Below are 20,556 nucleotides of genomic sequence, written 5' to 3'. Positions count from 1 at the left end.
GTCTCCAAATTCATTCCATTTAAAGCCTCGTCGCTACAGCAATCAAAGCACCGCTTCTGTAACGAATTCCCTTCCACAATAAATTCCAAAACAATTACTGTCAAACCTCTGATCGCCCGCTGTGAGCAATGTTCCCTTTATAATGCGTAGTCCATCTCCTTTTTATGTGAGGACTATGGTGTTTTTGTGCAATTAAATGTTACTTATTTCGCTTATTTATTGAATATCTGTCATCTTATTGTTGACAGTTTCTTTAAGCATATTATCATATATGCCTGACTAGTCGGATTAGTCTCCAATGAACCTAACATGACAATTATGATTGTTTCCTTAATACTGACTCATTGTTCAGACAACCCACCAACTAGTTAATTTGTTAAACATAGCATTTTAAAACGAGCAGATTCGTTGTATTTTTGCACCATACGTGGCTAATCTGACTAAATGAGAGGATCAAGTTAGTTATCGAGGACTAAGAAGCTTGATTTGTAGAACCCATACTTCTAAGCATGCATTATATCTGATTAAAGAGCTGATTTTCTAATAAATTCTGAATATGGGAGTCTCTCCTTTTACTGAACTAGACAGCTAGCATCCAGCAGCATTAGCATACCAGTCAACCTGCGAGATTTCGACTTTTTACTGAGCGGAGTCATGACGTAGGCATTAAGGTTTCAGATTTTTTTTAAACTAAAAACGACAATTTTAAAGGGATGTTCTAGGTTGAAAACAAGTTAATTTTTCCATGCAAATTTCCATTTTTTATTTGAGCTGTAAATTGTCCTTTTACTGGTGGGACCACCGTAGGTCGGTATATTTGTGTTATTCATAGACTGCCATTACAAATACATCAATAAACAAGAGTAACACTGTCAAAGGTGTTTTTACGGTGATAGTTAACAGCGTGTCACAGATGGTGTTGATAAAGCTCAACTTGTAATGAATCTAGAACATTTCATAACAAAGTTTATTTTGTGATCAATAGTTAGGATAAACTCAAAGTTTAGTACAACTTTGAGGCTGTGGATGACGGTATTACCTGCTTAGGCAAGTCTTAGAAGGTAGGTAGATCGATCTCATTTGAATATGAAAAGTAAAACTGATTACCCTGCTTACTACTGATGAACTGTTAGCAGGTCAGGCTAGTTCTTAAGACAGTGGCTGTGTTTATGGATCTAGCCCCTGAAGTTTGGCATAATATTAGCAGTTTTTGGACATAATGAATGCAGTGAACATGAAATGTGGGTTGAATCTTAATCACAAACCGTTTTTTTTTTAGCAGGTAGGTTAGGTCCTAGTAAACCGTCTGCTGTTGGAACTTCAAATTACACTGTAAAAAAATATTTTTCAAAATTGTAAATAAAACATTATTGAGTATGTTTTACAAGATTTCTACTTCACATTTAATTGAATGTGTAAGTTGCAGCTTCTTTGTAATTAATTGCAAAACTTACTAGCAATTATAGATTGAAAATAGTTTCTACAGCAAGTTGTTTTAGTGTAGTTTTCCTGATTGGAGATATCCCTTTAGTTTCTAGCATTGAAAGACATGCCGTTAAAGAGATAATCTTAAAAACTGAAATGGTAAACACGTATATCTTCGAAGGAACCATTGCTCCATGGCTTTGGCAGTGCGTATACCACTTATCTTATCAGTCCTGCCCTGAGTCCAGGTCAACACGCAGATTCCAGTGGAACTTGTCCGTTTTAAAGGTTGATTGCTACAAACCCAGGGACCTGAGATCCTCCCCTTCTCCCAGAAATGGCTGTCCAGCTCTGGGTAAAGTTCCAGGGGCATGTGAGATGTGTTGATGATGTTGCAGAAGAGGCGTCTCCAGGCTCTTCGAGCGGGTCCGGGCGACTGCGCTGTGCGAAGACAGGGCCAATAAAGGCTCTTTGAATCTGTCCATATGGGGGGATGTGGAAAGAGTGATGGGAAAGGAACTGAGAGACGTGGTGGGGCAGACCAGCTGCAGTTCTTGTGGCCTGAGTGGAAGGGATACAAGTCCTCCCGGACGTATTCCAGGGTGCATCGGTGAAGGAAAAGGCGGGCTGGCCCAGGAGGAACCTTGGCCCTGGAAGGGGATAGGAGGAGAGGGATGTCCCGAGGTAAATGTGGATGTACAGACACCTGGTGTTTGAGGAGAGGCCATCATGGATTCGATGAGAAAAGCAAGACTCCGCATGACTCGTCCCAGCTCAGCCACCTCCCGTCCGAGAGAGCTCACCTGTAACACATATAAACAGGTGTCACATTTGACTTTTAGGCCCTGTTTACACCTGGTAATAAGATGGTTTTGGTTGGCCGATCACATGTAGACGAGGGAGACACATTCCTGTTTACACCTGGTGTTTTAATCTGTCTCTTTTGTCCACTTGAACTACTTCTGCCCTGGTTTGGGAGGGTCTATGGACGGGTAAATGTATGGGCTTTTCAGCTCTTTCGATCTAATGGATGAAATAAGCTCACACAATTTTTCATATGAAAGCGACCAGAGAGAATCAGCTTTCGTTTCTGCTCTGATTGGCATTAGACCACGCAGAAGGCGGTGTGTGTTGAAAAGCAAGAATTATGATGTAATTAATTATGAATTGTGCTTGGTACGTTTTTCGTCTTCAAACCAAACTTGGGTCTTCAGCCGACAAAGTTTAAATGCCATGTAGCGCGCTTTACCATAATCAAGGATGTGATTGAGCGAGTAAATTTTTTTTTTTTTTTTTTAAGACCCAGCGTGAAGCACTTTTTGTTTTTTAAACACCCGAATCAGCCATTTACTGCATGAACTACCAGGAACTGTGAAGAGTGACACATGGAAATATATTTAACAGCTATAATTTATTTCTAGTAATACAAAACAGGACGTCTTAACATTGGGAAAAATGTAAGGTCGATAAGTGCTATTCTGTAATTCTGTTAATATAACTGTGCTTCCAATACAAATCAATCTAATTCAGTAAATAAAATTGCACTCTCTTCTACAATAGGAATAGGCTACACAAAAATGTTTTTGTGTTTGGGGAAACTGCACATCATATTCTGGCTACACAGATAAAACAACCTAAGAATCATTTATGAATTCTATTAATGCTTTTTACGTATTAGAAAATGAAGACTACACAATCTTATCAGCATGATGAATAAATGACACTGAACAAAATTATAAATGCAATACTTTTGTTTTTGCCCCCATTTTTCATGAGCTGAACTCAAAGATCTAAGACTTTTTCTATGTACACAAAAGGCCTATTTCTCTCACACATTGTTCACAAATCTGTCTAAATCTGTGTTAGTGAGCACTTCTCCTTTGCTGAGATAATCCATCCACCTCACAGGTGTGGCATACTGTATCAAGATGCTGATTAGACAGCATGATTATTGCACAGGTGTGCCTTAGGCTGGCCACAATAAAAGGCCACTCTAAAATGTGCAGTTTTATCACACAGCACAATGCCACAGATGTCGCGAATTTTGAGGGAGCGTGCAATTGGCATGCTGACTGCAGGAATGTCCACCGGAGCTGTTGCCTGTGAATTGAATGCTCATTTCTCTACCATAAGCTGTCTCCAAAGCCGTTTCAGAGAATTTGGCAGTACATCCAACCGGCCACACAACCGCAGACCACGTGTAACCACATCAGCCCAGGACCTCCACATCCAGCATCTTCACCTTCAAGATTGTCTGAGACCAAGCCACCCAGGCAGCTGCTGCAACAATCGGTTTGCATAACCAAAGAATTTCTGCACAAACTGTCAGAAACCGTCTCAGGGAAGCTCATTTACATGCTCGTTGTCCTCATCAGGGTCTCGACCTGACTGCAGTTTGTCGACGTAACAGACTTGAGTGGGCAAATGCTCACATTCGATGGCGTCTGGCACTTTGGAGAGGTGTTCTCTTCACGGATGAATCCCGTTTTTCACTGTACAGGGCAGATGGCAGACATTGTATGGCGTCGTGTGGGTGAGCGGTTTGCTGATGTCAACGTTGTGGAACGAGTGCCCCATGGTGGCGGCGGGGTTATGGTATGGGCAGGCGTATGTTTTGAACAACGAACACAGGTGCATTTTATTGATGGCATTTTGAATGCACAGAGACACCGTGACGAGATCCTGAGGCCCATTGTTGTGCCATTCATCCACGACCATCACCTCATGTTGCAGCATGATAATGCACGGCCCCATGTTGCAAGGATCAGTACACAATTCCTGGAAGCTGAAAACATCCCAGTTCTTGCATGGCCAGCATACTCACCGGACATGTCACCCATTAAACACTCATGAAAGTGGGTGTATAACTCATAAAATCATGAAAACTGACTACACTGTGACATGAATCTCTTACATTGAATCTGCACTTTGTTGTTTATTATGGGAGAGTTTGCGAGTTTCAGACATAATTCAGTCAGAGAGAGCGCACACTGAACAAAGTGGCCATCTCACTCATAAACTCAAAACTTAACGGAAACGTGTGCGATTGGTTATAATGCTCAATGCTGCAAAACGAAATCTGATGGAAAGTAGTTCCGTTAAGTATTGTAGTTTGTTTGACCAATATTACCACAAAACATATTCTATTATATAAATATTTTGAAACAAATTTCCATGACTTTTCCAAAACTTACTAAAACCCACATATTTTGCAGTTTCATCAGGCAGAAGTCAGCTTCAAGACTCACAAGGAGTTTGTAGGCCGCCCCTCGTACAGTTAAAAAGATTACACAGCAATTAAACCCTACACCAAGATCTAAGCTATGTCATTGCTTCAGGTTGAATGATTCTGATTGGCTAAGAAATAGATACACACATTTTCCACACATGGACAGATAGACTGTCAGTTAATGACTATAATCGACAAATGCAACAGAATTTTATATGGGTAAGCTGTTATTAATCTGTAAGGTAAGCACTGATTGTTGTTTCTCATTATCAATACAGTACAGTATGTTACTGTACTTGTCAGGGTCCTGTCACCTTGATTGGTCCTATTTTTAGTTTGGTGACAGGATCCTGAGGAGTGTTTGGGGTGTGGCTTCTTGGTCCTTATACTTTGGTCTAGTATTGGTTCTGTTTCGGTGTTGGGGTCCTGACATCCATGCTCCGTGCATTTTTGTCTTGTTTTTGTGAGCACATGGCTTTGGTCATGTTTGTGTGCTTTTCTGTCTCGTCTTGTGTGTTTGTATTAGCACATGGCTTTTGTTTGTTTCTGTGTGCCATATGCTCTTCTCTCAGTCTTTGGTTTTGACCCCGCAGCCCCCGCCCTCTTGTTACCCGATTATTGGTTATTATTGGTCCCACCTGCTCTCCCTTGTTTCCCTTCTGATTTCCTTCCCTATTTATTCTCCCATAGTTCTTTGTCTTGTGCTAGTTTGTTGTGGATTGTTTGGTACACTTCTGTCAACTTCTACAGGTCTGAATATTAAGTAAGGGTACGCTCCTTCTCATTGCCCAAGTCTAGTTTTGGAAATTGTTAGATGTGTCATGGACTCTGCTCTAAGAGATCTAGACTCTCTTGGAGCATAGCTCGGGCTAGTTTGAGATTCCAATTGAGCATATAAGCTTTAGGGACTTTCTTAACATTTCTATATTAGAAGAGAAGGGAACCATGTGTTGCATCACATTGCCATGCTTCGGGCATGTCTGCGCATCTTCCTTCAGACAATTCGAATCTGATGACGTGTTCTTAGGTGCCCTTCTTATACACTTGGGCACACCTTGTGCCTTCAGCGCAGTGTCTTGTTCCCTTCACGGGGAATTGGAGTTACATACGTAACCTAAATGTTTTTGTTTGCTTTTCTGTTTTATCTTCCAATCCATAATTTCACACAGTCCTCAGCTCTTTCTTCAACCTATCCTAACAGTACGATTCTTTCTTCACAATACTGAATACATATCACTGACAGAAGCTAGTGCTATTTTTGGTATTAATGTCATTAATTCAGAGGAATTATTTTTTCTTGACAATTACAAAAAAAAAAATTCTTCTAAACTGTATTTTAGTGAAATATTTTTCTAATTAATTAAATTCAATGTTTTATTGTCATTTTAATTAAAGGTGCATTATGTAATATTTAGGAGGATCTGTTGACAGAAATGCAATATCATATACATACCGGTAACTATGTTTTCAGTGGTGTATAAAGATCATACTTAACAAACTGTTATGTTTTTATTACCTTAGAATGAGCCATTTATATCTACATACACCGAGGGTCCCCTTACATCGACATGTTTCTACAGTAGTCCTAAACGGACGACAGCATCTTGTCGTCCGTTTACCTAAACTTGTCTCAGACGACAGCATCTTTCCTGTCAGCCACCGTAACTTCTTTTGGTTGCAATTTGCATAAACTTTAAAGGGAAGTCATAAAATTATTATAAAAAAAAAAATACTTGGAATGTACTGCAAACATTTAAAAAAAAAATAAGTTTGACCCATTTACAAAGTAAATATTATACAATGCAACCTTATGAAAATGTATTTGATGCATTCACATGCATGGTGCAAACAATAAATGAAATTAATACAATAAATCTAGTATATAGGATTGACACAAAATGTACAAGCTGTTAACATAAAGCGTAATTGCTTATTAACACAGCTTGTGTGTCCTGCTTGGATAACAAATCTTTCATTCTAAAAATGTGTAATCTATATTCCAGTATATAAAGGTCTCAAGTATTTTTTTAAAAGGGTGCCACAAGCAAAATAAATAAATAAATGAAAACAGTTTCCCACAGCAACAGAACAGTATGATATTATAAGGCCTTGGGTTGTCCCTCTACATCCACCCATCTGTCATTGTCTGCTAGAGCCAGCAGCTTTCAGGTGAAACTGAGGTGTTATTTATTTAGGTCCCATGGGACATCATTGTTCGTTGTTGACTTATTGATATTTAGTTATTTTAGGGTTTACTCTTAAGAAAGATCATTACTTAAAGTCCCTGGTGAAGATCCTGATTATGTCACACAGGGTCTGAAATTTTTCTTTCTGTTTCTTTTTTGGCTTTTGAATCTGGGTGTAAGTATAAAACTTGAACATATACATTTACATGAAATACAACAATCAAACCATCTTTTTTAAATGGCTTTATGTACAACAATGCTCATATTATGCTAAAACAATTATTTTTTTTCAGGCTAGTCCAATTAAAATACTATCAAAAAGTTGATTAGGTCTAATACCTGAAAAGCAAGATCCATTTATAAAGCAACCATACTAAGCATTTTCTCAAATTGATTTTTCTAGAAATGCACTTTTGTAACACTAATACTTTGAGATATCATAGGTACCACAGCTCACTAAATTCAATTCAGATTCCCATAATTACTCTTTTTGTGCTGTCTGTCCTCTGTACACATCCCCTGTCCTTATGGTTAGCTCAGAATAATAATGTTAATGAACACAGCACAGATGATCCAGATTCAGATGGACACCGATTTGGCAGCCACTCTCAGAATCGTGCCAGCAAGTGATAATACCCAATAATGAGGGTAATTGGGTAATGATCCATAAATGCCATCAGAGGCGGCGAGATACAATACAACAGCTTCAAACAGGAAGGGACAACAGGAAGAGAGCCCTCATCCACTTGGCGGACCGAATCAAACATGGATTACAACAAAATCCTGCTGAGGGGCCAGCTGTCAAAAATATACAGTGAGATACAAGAGACAGAGTCAGAGATAGAGAGGAAAAAATAAAGAAGAGTCACAGCAGCAGGGCGTTGCTCTCATGACATTACCTGTCAAAAGCCTCAAGTCAAAGCCGTGGGCTGACAATCAAGACGGTAGGTTGTCACATGGATTTATAGCCATGCCAATACTCAGCAGAACTACAGTTCTCGGTCAGGGTCCGATCTGTACTTTTTATGCAGTAAGAACTGCAGTATTAATAAATGATAAGGATCTTGAGAATATATTTCACTGGGGAAAAATATATAAAATCTGCAAGCCAGACTTTAAACGTTAATATTCAATTAACAATACATCTTCAATATTCTAAATGACAACCATGAGATAAAGATCATGTTTATACAACAGTTTGACGGCACAAATGTGTAAATAGACACGAAACAACGGAGTGTCTTTAAAAACTCTAAACTACAAGAAAAGCTGCTTCCTTCTGCCATAGATCAAAATCTCAAATTGAGTTTAACAGTTGAGCCCAAGCTAGTCTAGTTCATCATTTTAGAACTAGCAACGAAGGAACGCTGAGTTGCTTCATTAAAGCTTATTAGGGACTTTAAGAAACAACTGCTGATGGAACGGCAACGGCAGCCGGAAGTAAGCGTTAACTGCTGTATAGTTAAAGAATGCAAAATTCACTAAGCAACAGTAAAGAGGACAGCGTAGGCCGTAGGGGATAGTTTAATCATTTGACAAAATACAAAAAGAAAGAAAGTGATTTTAAAAACCAGGAGAAGGGTTGCTTTGGGCATTTAATGATACACATAAACAATTACAATGCCACGCCACATACCATAAAACATAACATTAACTTTCTTAATCTATCACGTAGTAATGACTACGGCAAATCAGCTGTTCTCCAGTAGTAGACGGTTACAGTAGATCGACGCGAAGAAGCAGTTAAAGTTGTGCATGCGCAATAGAATGCCATTCCCGTTATACCAGAGGCTGTTGCTTAAAGTCCCTATTGTTTTTTTTATACTATGGGGCAGTTGAATGCTTAAATCTGATTGGTTGACAAACTTTAAGGTGTGCAATTATTTTCAGGGAAACACACGGCTAAAGTTGTTCCAGGTAGGTCTTGATCGCATTACAATTCCATATCACCACACAAAATGATTTTAATTATTTCAAATGTCCCTACAGACTACAACAGCAAAAGAAACAAAACCCACAACGACACTGACCAAGCAAAAAAATATAGTAGGGACTAGGGATGTAACGATTCACTCATTTTCTCGATGCATCGATAACAAATCCTGACGATGCATATGCATCAATCTTGAAACATTTATTTTTGAATCATGATTTCTTGATTTCGGTCAACAATCGATTTACAATGCTAATTCGATAGCGATTCAGTGCTTTTAAATATACAAACATTAAATGACTACATGGGAATTAATGGAGACGTTGTGCGCCATCATTCACGTCCTCACAGCGCTTTTTCACCGACACGCCTTTTTACCGCCTTTCACTGGATTGAGCTCGCGCTCCGTCCATAGCTCTCATTGACACATTTTTGAGCAGCCCATGTTTGAGCTCTCCTCAGTTAAGCTGCTGAAGCCATTGATAAAGCTGCCAAGTCATTGCATGGTCACTACTGTTGAAATGAAACGCTTTTATTGCGGTTTAATGGAAATGGGTCATACCATTGATTGACATTACCTGAGCAGTTGAAGTAAAACCTTGCTTATTCAAGGGCGCGCATTTAGTGCATGTACAGAGCAAATACATAATGTAAGTATCTAAAATGCATGTTATACACAGTTTCGATGAATGAAATTTAACTTGATGTTGTTTAACTGAATGTACTGAATGAAATAACTGCAACATTAACAACACTGAAATAAGAGTGCATGGTTTATCTATTGCCGCTTTTCCACTGCATGGTACGGTACGGCTCACTTTGTGGCGCTTTTCCACTGTATGGTACGGTACAGCTCGCTTTATGGTACCACCTCTGTTGAGGCATAGACATGTATAAAGGCTAGATGGCTTACCGGCGCTGAGAGCCAATGGGACAAGACGACGTCACACGGCGGCCATCTTAGGACAGGACCACTCGTCCAGTTATAACATTAAAGTCTATTGTGCATGTAGTGCTGAAATAACTATATTTTGCTCAATTTTCAACCGATTTTCAAACAGCTTGGTGTGTCATAAACGTCAGGGATGCCATGAAACACACAGCTACGCTGCAATGTTAAGCGTTTCTCAAAACGTGAAGCTACAATTTAAACATCGGCATCAGCACAAATCATAGCCACGTTAATAAGGTTTGTAATAAACCAAACCGTTTGTAAATCCGTCAAGAATTCAGCAAGTTACGAGCATTTGTCACTCACCTTCCGTCCACAGCAGCAGGGAGCAGCAGCGCAGTCTCCTGACCTAAGATGGCCACCAAAGTGACGACACAGCTGACTCCGCCTTGAGCCATCTAGCCTTTATACATGTCTATGTGTTGAGGTACCAAGCATACCGTACCGATACTAAATGTAACGTAAAAAACAGATCACTGATTGGTCAGACAGAATCGTTACTACCAGCGTCATTGTATTTGCGACACAAGACATCAAACCCGCTAGATTTAAATAGCCAGTAACAGCCACCACTGTAGCACCTATTTTTAAACTACGGTACTTGCTTGGCGAAAAAAAAGAAAGAACTTAAAGCATTTTGGCTTATGTTAGGCTAAATTAAACGCAATACTCACGTATCCTTGCTCGATGAAGAATGAGACAACACAATGGCCCTCATTTATGAAAAGTGCGTACACCAAATTTCCAGCGTACACCTGGCGTACACCCAAAACCACGGTGACTTTGCGATTTATCAATATGGACGTTGGCGTACGGCACGCTCAAATCCTACGCCAGCTCAGGAGGTGGGTTACATGTACGCACGTTTTGAGTTAGTGCTGAAATGCGCAGAAAAACAATTCCTAACACCACAAAACGCACTGACAAACTAAAGATATGATATATTATGACCCACTGTAAAATAACAACAACATAGAAATTATAAACTTCAGTGTTTATTTTTGTGAGTTAAGCCCGGCAGGTGCGCACGGACTGGGTTCAGTAATGCGTTTCCATTACCCTTCAAATTGCGCAAATTGAAATTGCGAATTGAAAATACGCCCAATGGAAACACGTCAATTTCGCAAAAACTCGTGTTTATCGCAAAAACGTTTTTACGCTCGCATGAGGTGGTTCCCTTTCGTAGGGAACTCGCACTGCGTCGTTGAAAACGACTCTTTGGGGACGCTCCCTAAGCGTACGCCTCTGAAGTATGAATGAAACTAATCCAATCCTGATTGGTGTTGCGTCGTGACGTAACATGTGACGGCATTACCGGATGCATAAAAGTGTCGCCGGCGCACACACACATTAGCTTTCGCTCTTCAGCAAGCGCTCTCTGTTGTTGTCTGTCTTATTTGGTGTTGTCTGTCTGATCCAGTCACTGTATTATGGCGAGTGAGCAATTCATTAGATGTGTGCAGCCCTGCCCAAGATATATTACGAGTGGGGACACGCATCAGTTGTGTGTGAATTGTTTGGGAGTGTAACACACACACGGGCAGCTCTCGAGGGTGCTGTCTGTGATCTCTGTGAAACACTCCCTATCAGTACTGCGCTCGCGTTCCCCGTGGTTCAGGTCCCGCATCCGTTGAGGCGGCGCGGTGACTCAGATCGCGGGGTTCGCAAAGGGATCTTGCAGACGAGGATGAGACTGCTGCGGCACTTTCTCATTCTTCATCTGAAGGTTCTAAGGCTCTCGTTCATGGTGCAGAAGCCCGCGCTGCGGCTTCTTCTGCCCGTAACGAGACCTCGATGTTTGAACTATCTGCTTCCGAGGGAGTGGATGCGTTCAGCATCGAGGCGGCCGGATGAGCGTGAGTTAAATTCACAAGCTCGCGTTCCCCGCGGTTCGGGTCCCGCGTCCGTTGAGGCGGCGCGGCGACTCAGATCGCGGGGTTCGCAATAGGATCTTGCAGATGAGAATGAGACTGCTGCGGCATTTACTCATTCCCTATTTTAAGGTTCTGTGGCACACTTTCATGGTGCAGAAGCCCGCGCTGCGGCTTCTTCTGCCCGTGATGAGAACCTGATGAACTATCTGCTTCTGAGGGAGTGGGTGTGTTCAGCATCGAGGCGGATGAACGTGAATTAGACTCGCCAGCTCACGTTCTCCGTTGTTCAGGTCCGCGACTCAGATCGTGGGGTTCGTAGGCTAAATAAAATAAATAATAAAATATGAGTTTTCCTAATGAGAGTGAGACTGCTGCGGCACTTTCTCATTCTTTATTTGAATGGTTCTAAGCCCGCGATGCGGCTTCTTCGGCCCGTGACAAGCACCCGATGTTTAAAATAAAAAATCTGCAACATCGAGGCTTAATAGCGTGTTGTGATTCATGCTGTGGCCAGATGAAAAATCAACTGGCCACATGTTAGACAGGAAGCGTTTAATAAATAACTAAGAAAGGATATTAGCACTTCCTGCAGCAACAATCACAACATCAGCGCCAGAGCTTACCATTTTTATTTATTTATTTATTTTTTCTGACTTGCATAATGAGTTATCTAAGTCATGGGATAAACCCCACTCCTTCCTCTAGAGCCCCTCCCTCGGGAGTTTGGCAACAGAGAAATCTATTTAGCTCTTTTGATCAGAAGGATGACCTGAGGGCTGTCCTTCAGGCAAGAGGGCTTCAGGAAAGAGGTTCTACCTGAAAGAGGTTCTACCTGAAATAAAAATTAGACCCTTTCCCTCCCACCCACCCCTTGTAGAGCAACTGAGGTTGTTCTCACAGCGGAGCCCTCAGGAAAACTATGTGGTTGCCCGCCGTCCAAGACGCTTCGGGCCACATCAGTTTCCAGCGAACGCATACCATTGTGTTCGCTCCAAAAAGCTTGAAAAAGGGCATTGACTATGGTTACAAAATCGGTCTCGACTAATCCCTGCCGGTCATCTGCTTCAGGGGGTCGAGAACAATGCTCAAAGAATACCCGAAACCAGCCTCGAGGGGCTGGTTCCCGTAATAGATTTTGTTGAAGCGTGTCAAACGCTTACCCAACATATCTGCATGGGTCCTGCGTATAAGCAGGATTGGGTGGTGGAACAGAAAGTATACTCTTTACTGGTCAGAGAGGCCATATGATGGGTTCCTCCTCCAGACAGGGAGTCCGAATTTCTCAGCCGGTACTTTATAGTTCCAAAGAAGGATGGAGGGTTCCTGCCGATTTTAGATCTGAGTCACTTAAATCGTTCTCTGAGGAGCTTCAGGTTCAAGATGCTCATCGTAAATCAAATCAGGTCCGAGGACTGGTTTATCACGATAGGTCTAAAAGACGCATACTTCCGTGCTCCATTCTTCCAATACACAGGAGGTTCCTGAGGTGCGCTTTCGGGGGCGACGCGTACCAAATTCGGGTTCTTCCGTTTGGCCTAGCACTCTCCCCTCGCAAAAGCTCCAAGTGTATGGATGCAGCTCTGGTCCTACTGAGGCTTCAGGCCATCCTTACACTTAATTTAATCGACGACTGGCCCATTCTGGCTCAATCTCGAGCAATGGCAGTTCGGCATCGAGATGTCGTCCTTGGCCGTATTCCGAGCTTGGGGGTGAGACTCAACACGAAAAGCGTGTTGGTACCAGCTCAGAAAACTACGTTTCTGGGCGTGGTATGGAACTCAGATACGATGTGGGCACATATGTCTCCCGCGTGTATCGAGTCCATCCCGGCCATGGCATCTGGGATAAAGCTAGGCCAGGCCATCACTGTAAAGCAATTTCTAAGACTGCTGGGCCTCATGGCAGCTGTGTCCAACATAATACCTTTTGGACCATCTACACATGAGGCCCCTTCAGTGGTGGCTGATAGCCAAGGGGATTTCCCCAAGGGTAAATCTGTTCCGAACAATCAGGGTTACGCGCCGATGCCTTCGTTTCCCTAATTAATATGGAAGAAACCTTGGTTCCTGTCCCAAGGGCCAGTGTTAGCAGCGTCATGTCGCCGGAAAACCGTTTCGACAGGCGCCTCCTTCACTGGCGCGGTCATGGATGGCCGCTTTGCCAGGGGTCTGTGGCAGAACCATCAACATTTTTGGCATATATTTTGCCTTGAGATGTTGGCTGTGTTTAGGGCTCTGAGGAGCTTCCTCCCAGACATCAATTTATCTGAACCGACAAGGGGGACTCAGATCGCGCCCTCTATCCAGACTGGCGCATCAGATTAATCTATGGTCCCAGGGGAAATTATTATCTATTAGAGCAATATATGTCCCGAAGGTTCAGAATCAGGGAGCAGACATCCTGTCGAGGCAGGGGCTGAGGCCCGGGGAATGGAGACTTCACCCAGATGTGGTTAAGTTGATATGGCAGAGGTTGGACCAATGGAAGTGGATCTGTTTGCGTCTCGAGAGACGTTCCACTGTCCACTTTGGTTCTCCCTCACTCATCCAGCCCCACTGGGGTTGGATGCCATGGTACAGGCCTGGCCGAGGCTTCGCCTGTACGCTTTTCCCCCGATCGCTCTGCTCCTGGGAGTCCTGGAGAGGGTCCGTCAGGAGGGTATCAGTCTTCTTCTGATAGCCCCGTTGTGGCCGGCCCGAGTATGGTTTTCAGACATAATTTCACTTCAGATAGTTCCGCCGTGGCAGATTCCTCTGAGGAGGGATCTGTTATCTCAGGCGGAGGGCACAATATTCCACCCTCGCCCGGAGCTGTGGAAATTGTGGGTCTGGCCCCTGAGGGGGTCCAGTACCTATATGCCGGTCTATCAGCTGGGGTGGTCAAAACCATACTTAGCTCTAGGGCTCCGTCTACTAGGAGATTATATGGCCTCAAGTGGTATGTTTTTCCACTTGGAGTAGAGAACATGAGTTAGATCCAGTTAACTGCCCAGTGGCTTCAGTTCTGGAGTTTCTTCAATATCGTTTCTCTGCGGGTCTCTTCCCGTCCACACTTAAGGTGTACGTGGCTGCCATTGCGGCGGTCCATGCACCACCGAGTGATGGGCCTTTGGGGAGGCACCAGCTGGTCATACTATTTCTCCATGGTACATGGAGGATGAGACCGACTGTCAGGTCAAGGGTTCCTTCCTGGGACCTGGCGGTGGTTCTCGAAGGGCTATCCCTGGCTCCCTTCGAACCCCTCCAGTCGGCTTCGCCTAGGACCTCATGTTCAAGATAGCCTTTCTCTTAGCTATTTCTTAAAATATTAAGAGAGTGGGAGATCTCCAAGCCCTGGCACTAATGCCAGCTTGCTTGGGGTTTTGCCCCCGGCAGAGTTAAGGCCATCCTGCACCCGAGACCCAGCTATGTGCCTTAAGTGCATTCTAACATGGCTAGGTCCATGGTCCTGCGAGCATTTCATCCTCCACCTCATGTGTCGGCAGAAGAAGAGAGGTTCCTTTGCTCTGCCAGTCAGAGTATTTACCTTGAGAGGTCCTCTTCTTGGAGGAGGTCGGACCTACTGTTAGTGTGTTTTGGGTCACCTAATAAGGGGCTCCCGGCATCCAAACAAACCATAAGTACTGTAGGCCTACAAGGTGCGCAATTTGCCTTCACCTTTGGCCGTAAGGGCTCATTTTAACAGAGGCATGGCGTCCTCTAGGGCCCTCCGTTCGGGAGTGCCCCTCCAGGAGATCTGTGAAGCAGCCGGTTGGGCTACCCTGCACACTTTCATCAGGTTTTATTGTCTTCACCTCCTTAGTGCGTCTGGCGCACGAGTGCTCTCGTCCTAGCTTAAGTGCCTGAGATCAGCTTCACTCTAGGACAGGCTTTTTCGGTGCGTGGCCTAGTGGGTATTCGTTCCCCAAAGAGTCGTTTTCAACGACGCAGTGCGAGTTCCCTACGAAAGGGAACGTCTCGGGTTACGACTGTAACCCTTGTTCCCTGAGGAGGGAACGAGACACTGCGTCGTCTTGCCACGCCCCTTAACGCCTGGGAGCGGCTTGCTTCATCGCGAGGCTAATGTGTGTGTGCGCCGGCGACACTTTTATGCATCCGGTAATGCCGTCACATGTTACGTCACGACGCAACACCAATCAGGATTGGATTAGTTTCATTCATACTTCAGAGGCGTACGCTTAGGGAGCGTCCCCAAAGAGTCGTTTTCAACGACGCAGTGTCTCGTTCCCTCCTCAGGGAACAAGGGTTACAGTCGTAACCCGAGACGTTTTTCAGGCAATTCGAAAAAGGAATATTTCGCAAAACTGCAATGGAAACAGTTTTTGCGCATTTACAGTCACCTGACTTAGAAGACGCGGTGTGTTTGGGGTCCGTGTACACAAATAATAATTATCATCATTATTACTAGGCTATATTTAGAAGACGCTTTTATCCAAAAAAGGAACAAAGCAATTCGTCAAATGACATTCATAATACGGGTTAGACAATAATAATACAGGACTAAGATTATCACAAATAAACACAAGATTTTGACGCATATCCAAGGGTTTGTGGAGCGGAGTGTGGAACGCGCACTGGATGGCACGGAGGCGCGCGCGCGAACACTTTTTCCTATCAACAGTGAAACAATTTAAAATACTCTATCATTTCTGGTCATACAGAAAATAATAATACATTATTTGTAACTACTTTTATTTGTTTAAACAATAACAAGAAAACGTTGTGGTTTTGTAAAATAAAATAAAACAATCAGGCGCGTTTCATGATCTCCGTGAACTGGAGCGCGAGAACTGAAACTAAGCTTGAAACGTCCACTTTAAAACGAACAAATTCGAATCGAAAGCTAATACATTTTGTTCTGATTAAGTAATCCGTATGAAAGGTGCATTTCTCTCTAAAAGCGCATCTGCTTAACAGCGAAGATGGAGATCTTAGCCGACTTAGAAAACAATAGTTTAATATTGGCTCTTCTCATTCAGCACTGTGGGAAAATATCAATTCCAGATTCTAATTTGGCCTTAGAAAAAAAGTAAAATCGACATGTTTTCCATATTAATTTGTGTATATTTTACATGTTTAATAAAGGGGCAAAAAGTCATTAAACAAAAGTCTGAAAATTCGTCAATATTTACTTTTTTGCGCAGCAGTTGGTGTAGCCAGTTCAAATTAAACTTTTGGTGTTCAACTTTGCGTTTTAAAAAGACAACCGTTAATTTTTCGTATTTCAATTACGGGTTTAAAAAGGAAAAACGAATGGACACAAAAGTAGCCTACATGGATCGTTTGGAATAGAAGACAGAGTTCTTTATTAAATTCATAAAATAAACAATAATTAGCCTATAGGAATACTGGATTCTAAACCTCAAAGAAATGTCACAATCAAAACCTCAGAGCAGAAATGAGGGTGAAACACCCAGAAACTCCTTATATATCGTTCGGAGTAGCCTATAAGGGTCTTTCCCTACCATTAATGCTTGGATAACACGTACGTCTCCTTCCATTAATAATAATTATGTCTAATGCGGTGGCTGTGATATTATATAAACCAACGTCCGTTGCCGTGATTTTTGGAATGACTTATCGCGAGAGAAAAAAGGACGTTTTAGTTGCATAACATCGGTTAATGGAAACGGCTTAATTTCGCTATAGTTTTTTATCGATATTTAGATAATAGCGCAAAACATTTGCGCAAATCTGTAATGGAAACGACCAAAAAATTATTCAGAGTGACAAAATAATAAAAATTACATTCTTCTTCTTTTAAATAATAATAATAATACAAATAATAATAATAACAAAGACATTCTTCTTCTAAATAACAATAAGCGTCATTAATAATCAAAATCATAATACTAATAAGAAAAATATTACAAATTGTCATGCAATTTTTCACATCATCATCACTATTGTACACCCCATTACATGTGACGTCATGCGAAATTCAACGCTAATAGTTTCCAAACACGTGCTGTAAAATAATGCATTGTGATAGGTAATTTGCTCAACCAACCAGCGATTTAAACTGGATTTCCACCGGAGAAGTTTCTCCTCTTTGCCGTCTTCCGCGTGTCCATGGCGTAAAATGAGGGCGTGGGGGAGGCGGAGACGTGAATATATAGGGGCGTGTTAATCTAATGACGATCGTTTTCAGCCGCGGCATTTATCAAGGGCAGGTATTGCGTACACCTGAATTTCAAAGGTACGCACAGCTTCATAAATCAGGCGGTGAGAGGAGTGTAAGCATAATCTTACGCCAACATATACGCCCGTTTCTACGCAAGATTGATAAATGAGGGCCAATGAGCCTAACGGGCGGTTGAAATTTAAAAGGCTGATTTTCGCGCTTCAGGGCAGTGACGAGTACAGATGCAGTTTAGTGGTTGTCAAGACACCATAGGCACAAACTTAAGCAATTGCACTGAACGGTAGTTTATTGTCAACATTGTGAAAATGCTGTAACAACCTTCACCACACAACGTAGTTATAGAGCTTTTGGCCATGTTGTTGAAACGTTGTTAGAAGGTTGGGTACGTTGTGCCAAAGTTCTGAAGTGTTTGCTGGGAAGACAGTCTTTGCTGCCATCTGATTGAAATCACAATCTTTAACGGACCCTTTCTCAATACCAAATACGGCATGTTATTTATATAAAATATTATTATTGAAAATAATATTTAAATAAACAATATTAGCCATTAATAAAGTATAAGAAGTAGGTACAATAGGAAATAAACACAAGCAAACAGTTCAGTAAAAAGTACAAAAGCATAAAAGTACTCTAGTTATAGTACAGGATTTCAGTTAAATAAAAATTTAAGTTATGAAACTTAACTTTGCCCTAATCCAAATCGATTTACTCTGGTACAAGTAATAGATTAATAAGACCAAAGATTGCCCATTTGATATAGCCAAAATGTTACACCTCATGTTTAAACACTGTCTACACAAGAGCCAGCGGGAAATTCCGGAAGGACTGGCCGAGATAAAGCTGTTCTTGGCAGGTACATGAGCGCTGAACTGCTGATCTATCTACTGTATCTATTAGGGCTACATAATTAATAGAAATGAAACCGCACACGATTTGGCAACGGCTGCGATTATTTTATGCGCAGCTTGTCAGTGCAGCACAGCTCTAAGCCGGGTAGTAAATGCTGCTCCATCTGAAAGCCAGAGGGTTCTCTTGCGCAAACACCCCAAATATGCCCCTGCAGAAGTAGACAACGCACGTCGTTCCAGGAAATCCCAATGGGGATCATACTATCGCTGTAGCTGAATAAACAGAAGATTGAAACGCTTTGATTGATTTATTACAATGTTGTCTTTTGTTGGACAAGAGGTTCATAAAGGCTTCTCAAGTTTGGAAAGATGTGTTGCTTTTTCAAATGCACGTTATAAGCGACTCAAACTCACAATGCTTTCAGATGGAGCAGCCTTTACTACTAAACCGTACGTCACTGACAAGCTGGACATAAAAAATAATAATTGTAAATTTCATAATCGAAATAAACCAAATTCGTTTGAGCGCGATTTCATGTTAATTGCAATTAATCGTGCAGCCCTACATTATATCTATCCATACACATGTATGTAACACTAAACTAGTAAGACTATAATAAATAAATAAATAAATAAATATATATGTAGTATATGTACTAAGTAGTAAGTAATAAATCAAATATTAGTAAATAGGAATTAATATATATCGCTCAGCTGAATATGTGGTGTCAGTCTCATATTCAAGCACCCAAGTGTCCCCACAAATAAACATTGTTACAAACTGCCAATAAATTACACAGAATCATATACATGTGCAATACGTGGGGAAACCACATGTGGTGGGTTCAAGGGCATTGTGGGACTCTGGAATGTTGGAATATTCTCATTCACCATCATGGGGCCAGCCCCACTTTCCTCTTCTAATGAGTTGTATGTCCTTTACTGTATGAATAACATCCCCTTCTCCTCTCTCACAGCAGCCCGCCATATGGCTTGTGCATACCTGGCACCAGGAGCTCACCTGAGCTGTGCTGGTTTCGATCTGTCAGTACTCACATTTAGCACAGGGTTATCAGCCTTAAAACCCACAGTTCATGGGAAGACTATCTAAATCATATTTAAGTGAAGACCTAACATTAAATTACACAGCAAAAACAAAAGGACAAAATATGACTGCCAGAGATTAAATAGAAAAATGATTTACCTCTTGGTTAAGGTAGCGAAGCTGTCCTCTGGTGTCCTCCGATTTAGCTGCTAAATCTGCACAGAGAAAAAACAATTATGTCCAACTGCCTCACAATGACAGAAAATCCAGTGAAAACTCATTACAAAGACTTCAAGGAAGAGTTCACACCAAAAATGAAAATTATGTCACCATTTACTCACTCTCAAACAGGTATGATTTTCTTTCTCGCATGAAACAAAAAAAGAAGGTATTTTGCAGAATGTCTAAGCTGCTTTTTTATTTGGAAATAGAAAGTGAATCAAATGAACAAGGACTAAAAATTATAGAGAACAGTCTTGTGATATTGATATTACAGCTTTGTGCATTGAAAAAAATAAAGCTAAAAGCAGAAGTCTTCAATTTTACAGGATCGAATATGAATATCCTTGAGCGTGAATACAATTTAAGAAGGAACAGCTTGGACATCTGTGTCAGATCTGAAACAACATGCGTTTTGGGTGACATTTTATTTAAGGTGATAAACAAAAGATTATCATTAGCAAATACTGGAAATGGTGTTATCCTTCATGGTGGGTCAAGCTTGCAATAATGGCATTATACACACACACATATACACACACTCACTCACTCACACACCTGCTGTGGTGGCAGTGGTATTAGTTGCACCACTGACTGTGTGCTGATGACCAGAGGAAAATATAAACGTGTGGGAACTTTCTGTACCATCACTGTCCTCTGTGCCATCCACAACCCTGAACACAAACAAACAGAAATCCACT

General features: G+C 41.8%; 1 protein-coding gene across 2 annotated transcripts in view; it reads right to left on the bottom strand.

Moving 5' to 3' along the window:
- Nucleotides 1-1,007: 1,007 nt before the first annotated feature.
- Nucleotides 1,008-20,556, bottom strand: part of kcnh8 (potassium voltage-gated channel, subfamily H (eag-related), member 8) — a 79,504-nt gene continuing 59,955 nt past the window's right edge. For both annotated transcript variants that reach the window (XM_079590051.1, XM_079590052.1), the window contains exons 14-16: nt 20,414-20,529; nt 19,796-19,851; nt 1,008-2,228 (exon numbers count right to left, since the gene is read on the bottom strand). In XM_079590051.1, coding sequence (XP_079446177.1) covers nt 1,722-2,228; nt 19,796-19,851; nt 20,414-20,529 — 679 coding nt within the window. In that variant the 3' untranslated portion in view covers nt 1,008-1,721. The remainder of the gene's footprint in view (nt 2,229-19,795; nt 19,852-20,413; nt 20,530-20,556) is intronic.

Source organism: Phoxinus phoxinus, assembly GCF_949152265.1.
Source record: "Phoxinus phoxinus genome assembly, chromosome: 19".
Classification (NCBI taxonomy): domain Eukaryota; kingdom Metazoa; phylum Chordata; class Actinopteri; order Cypriniformes; family Leuciscidae; genus Phoxinus; species Phoxinus phoxinus.
This window is presented reverse-complemented; position numbering and strand designations above follow the sequence as displayed.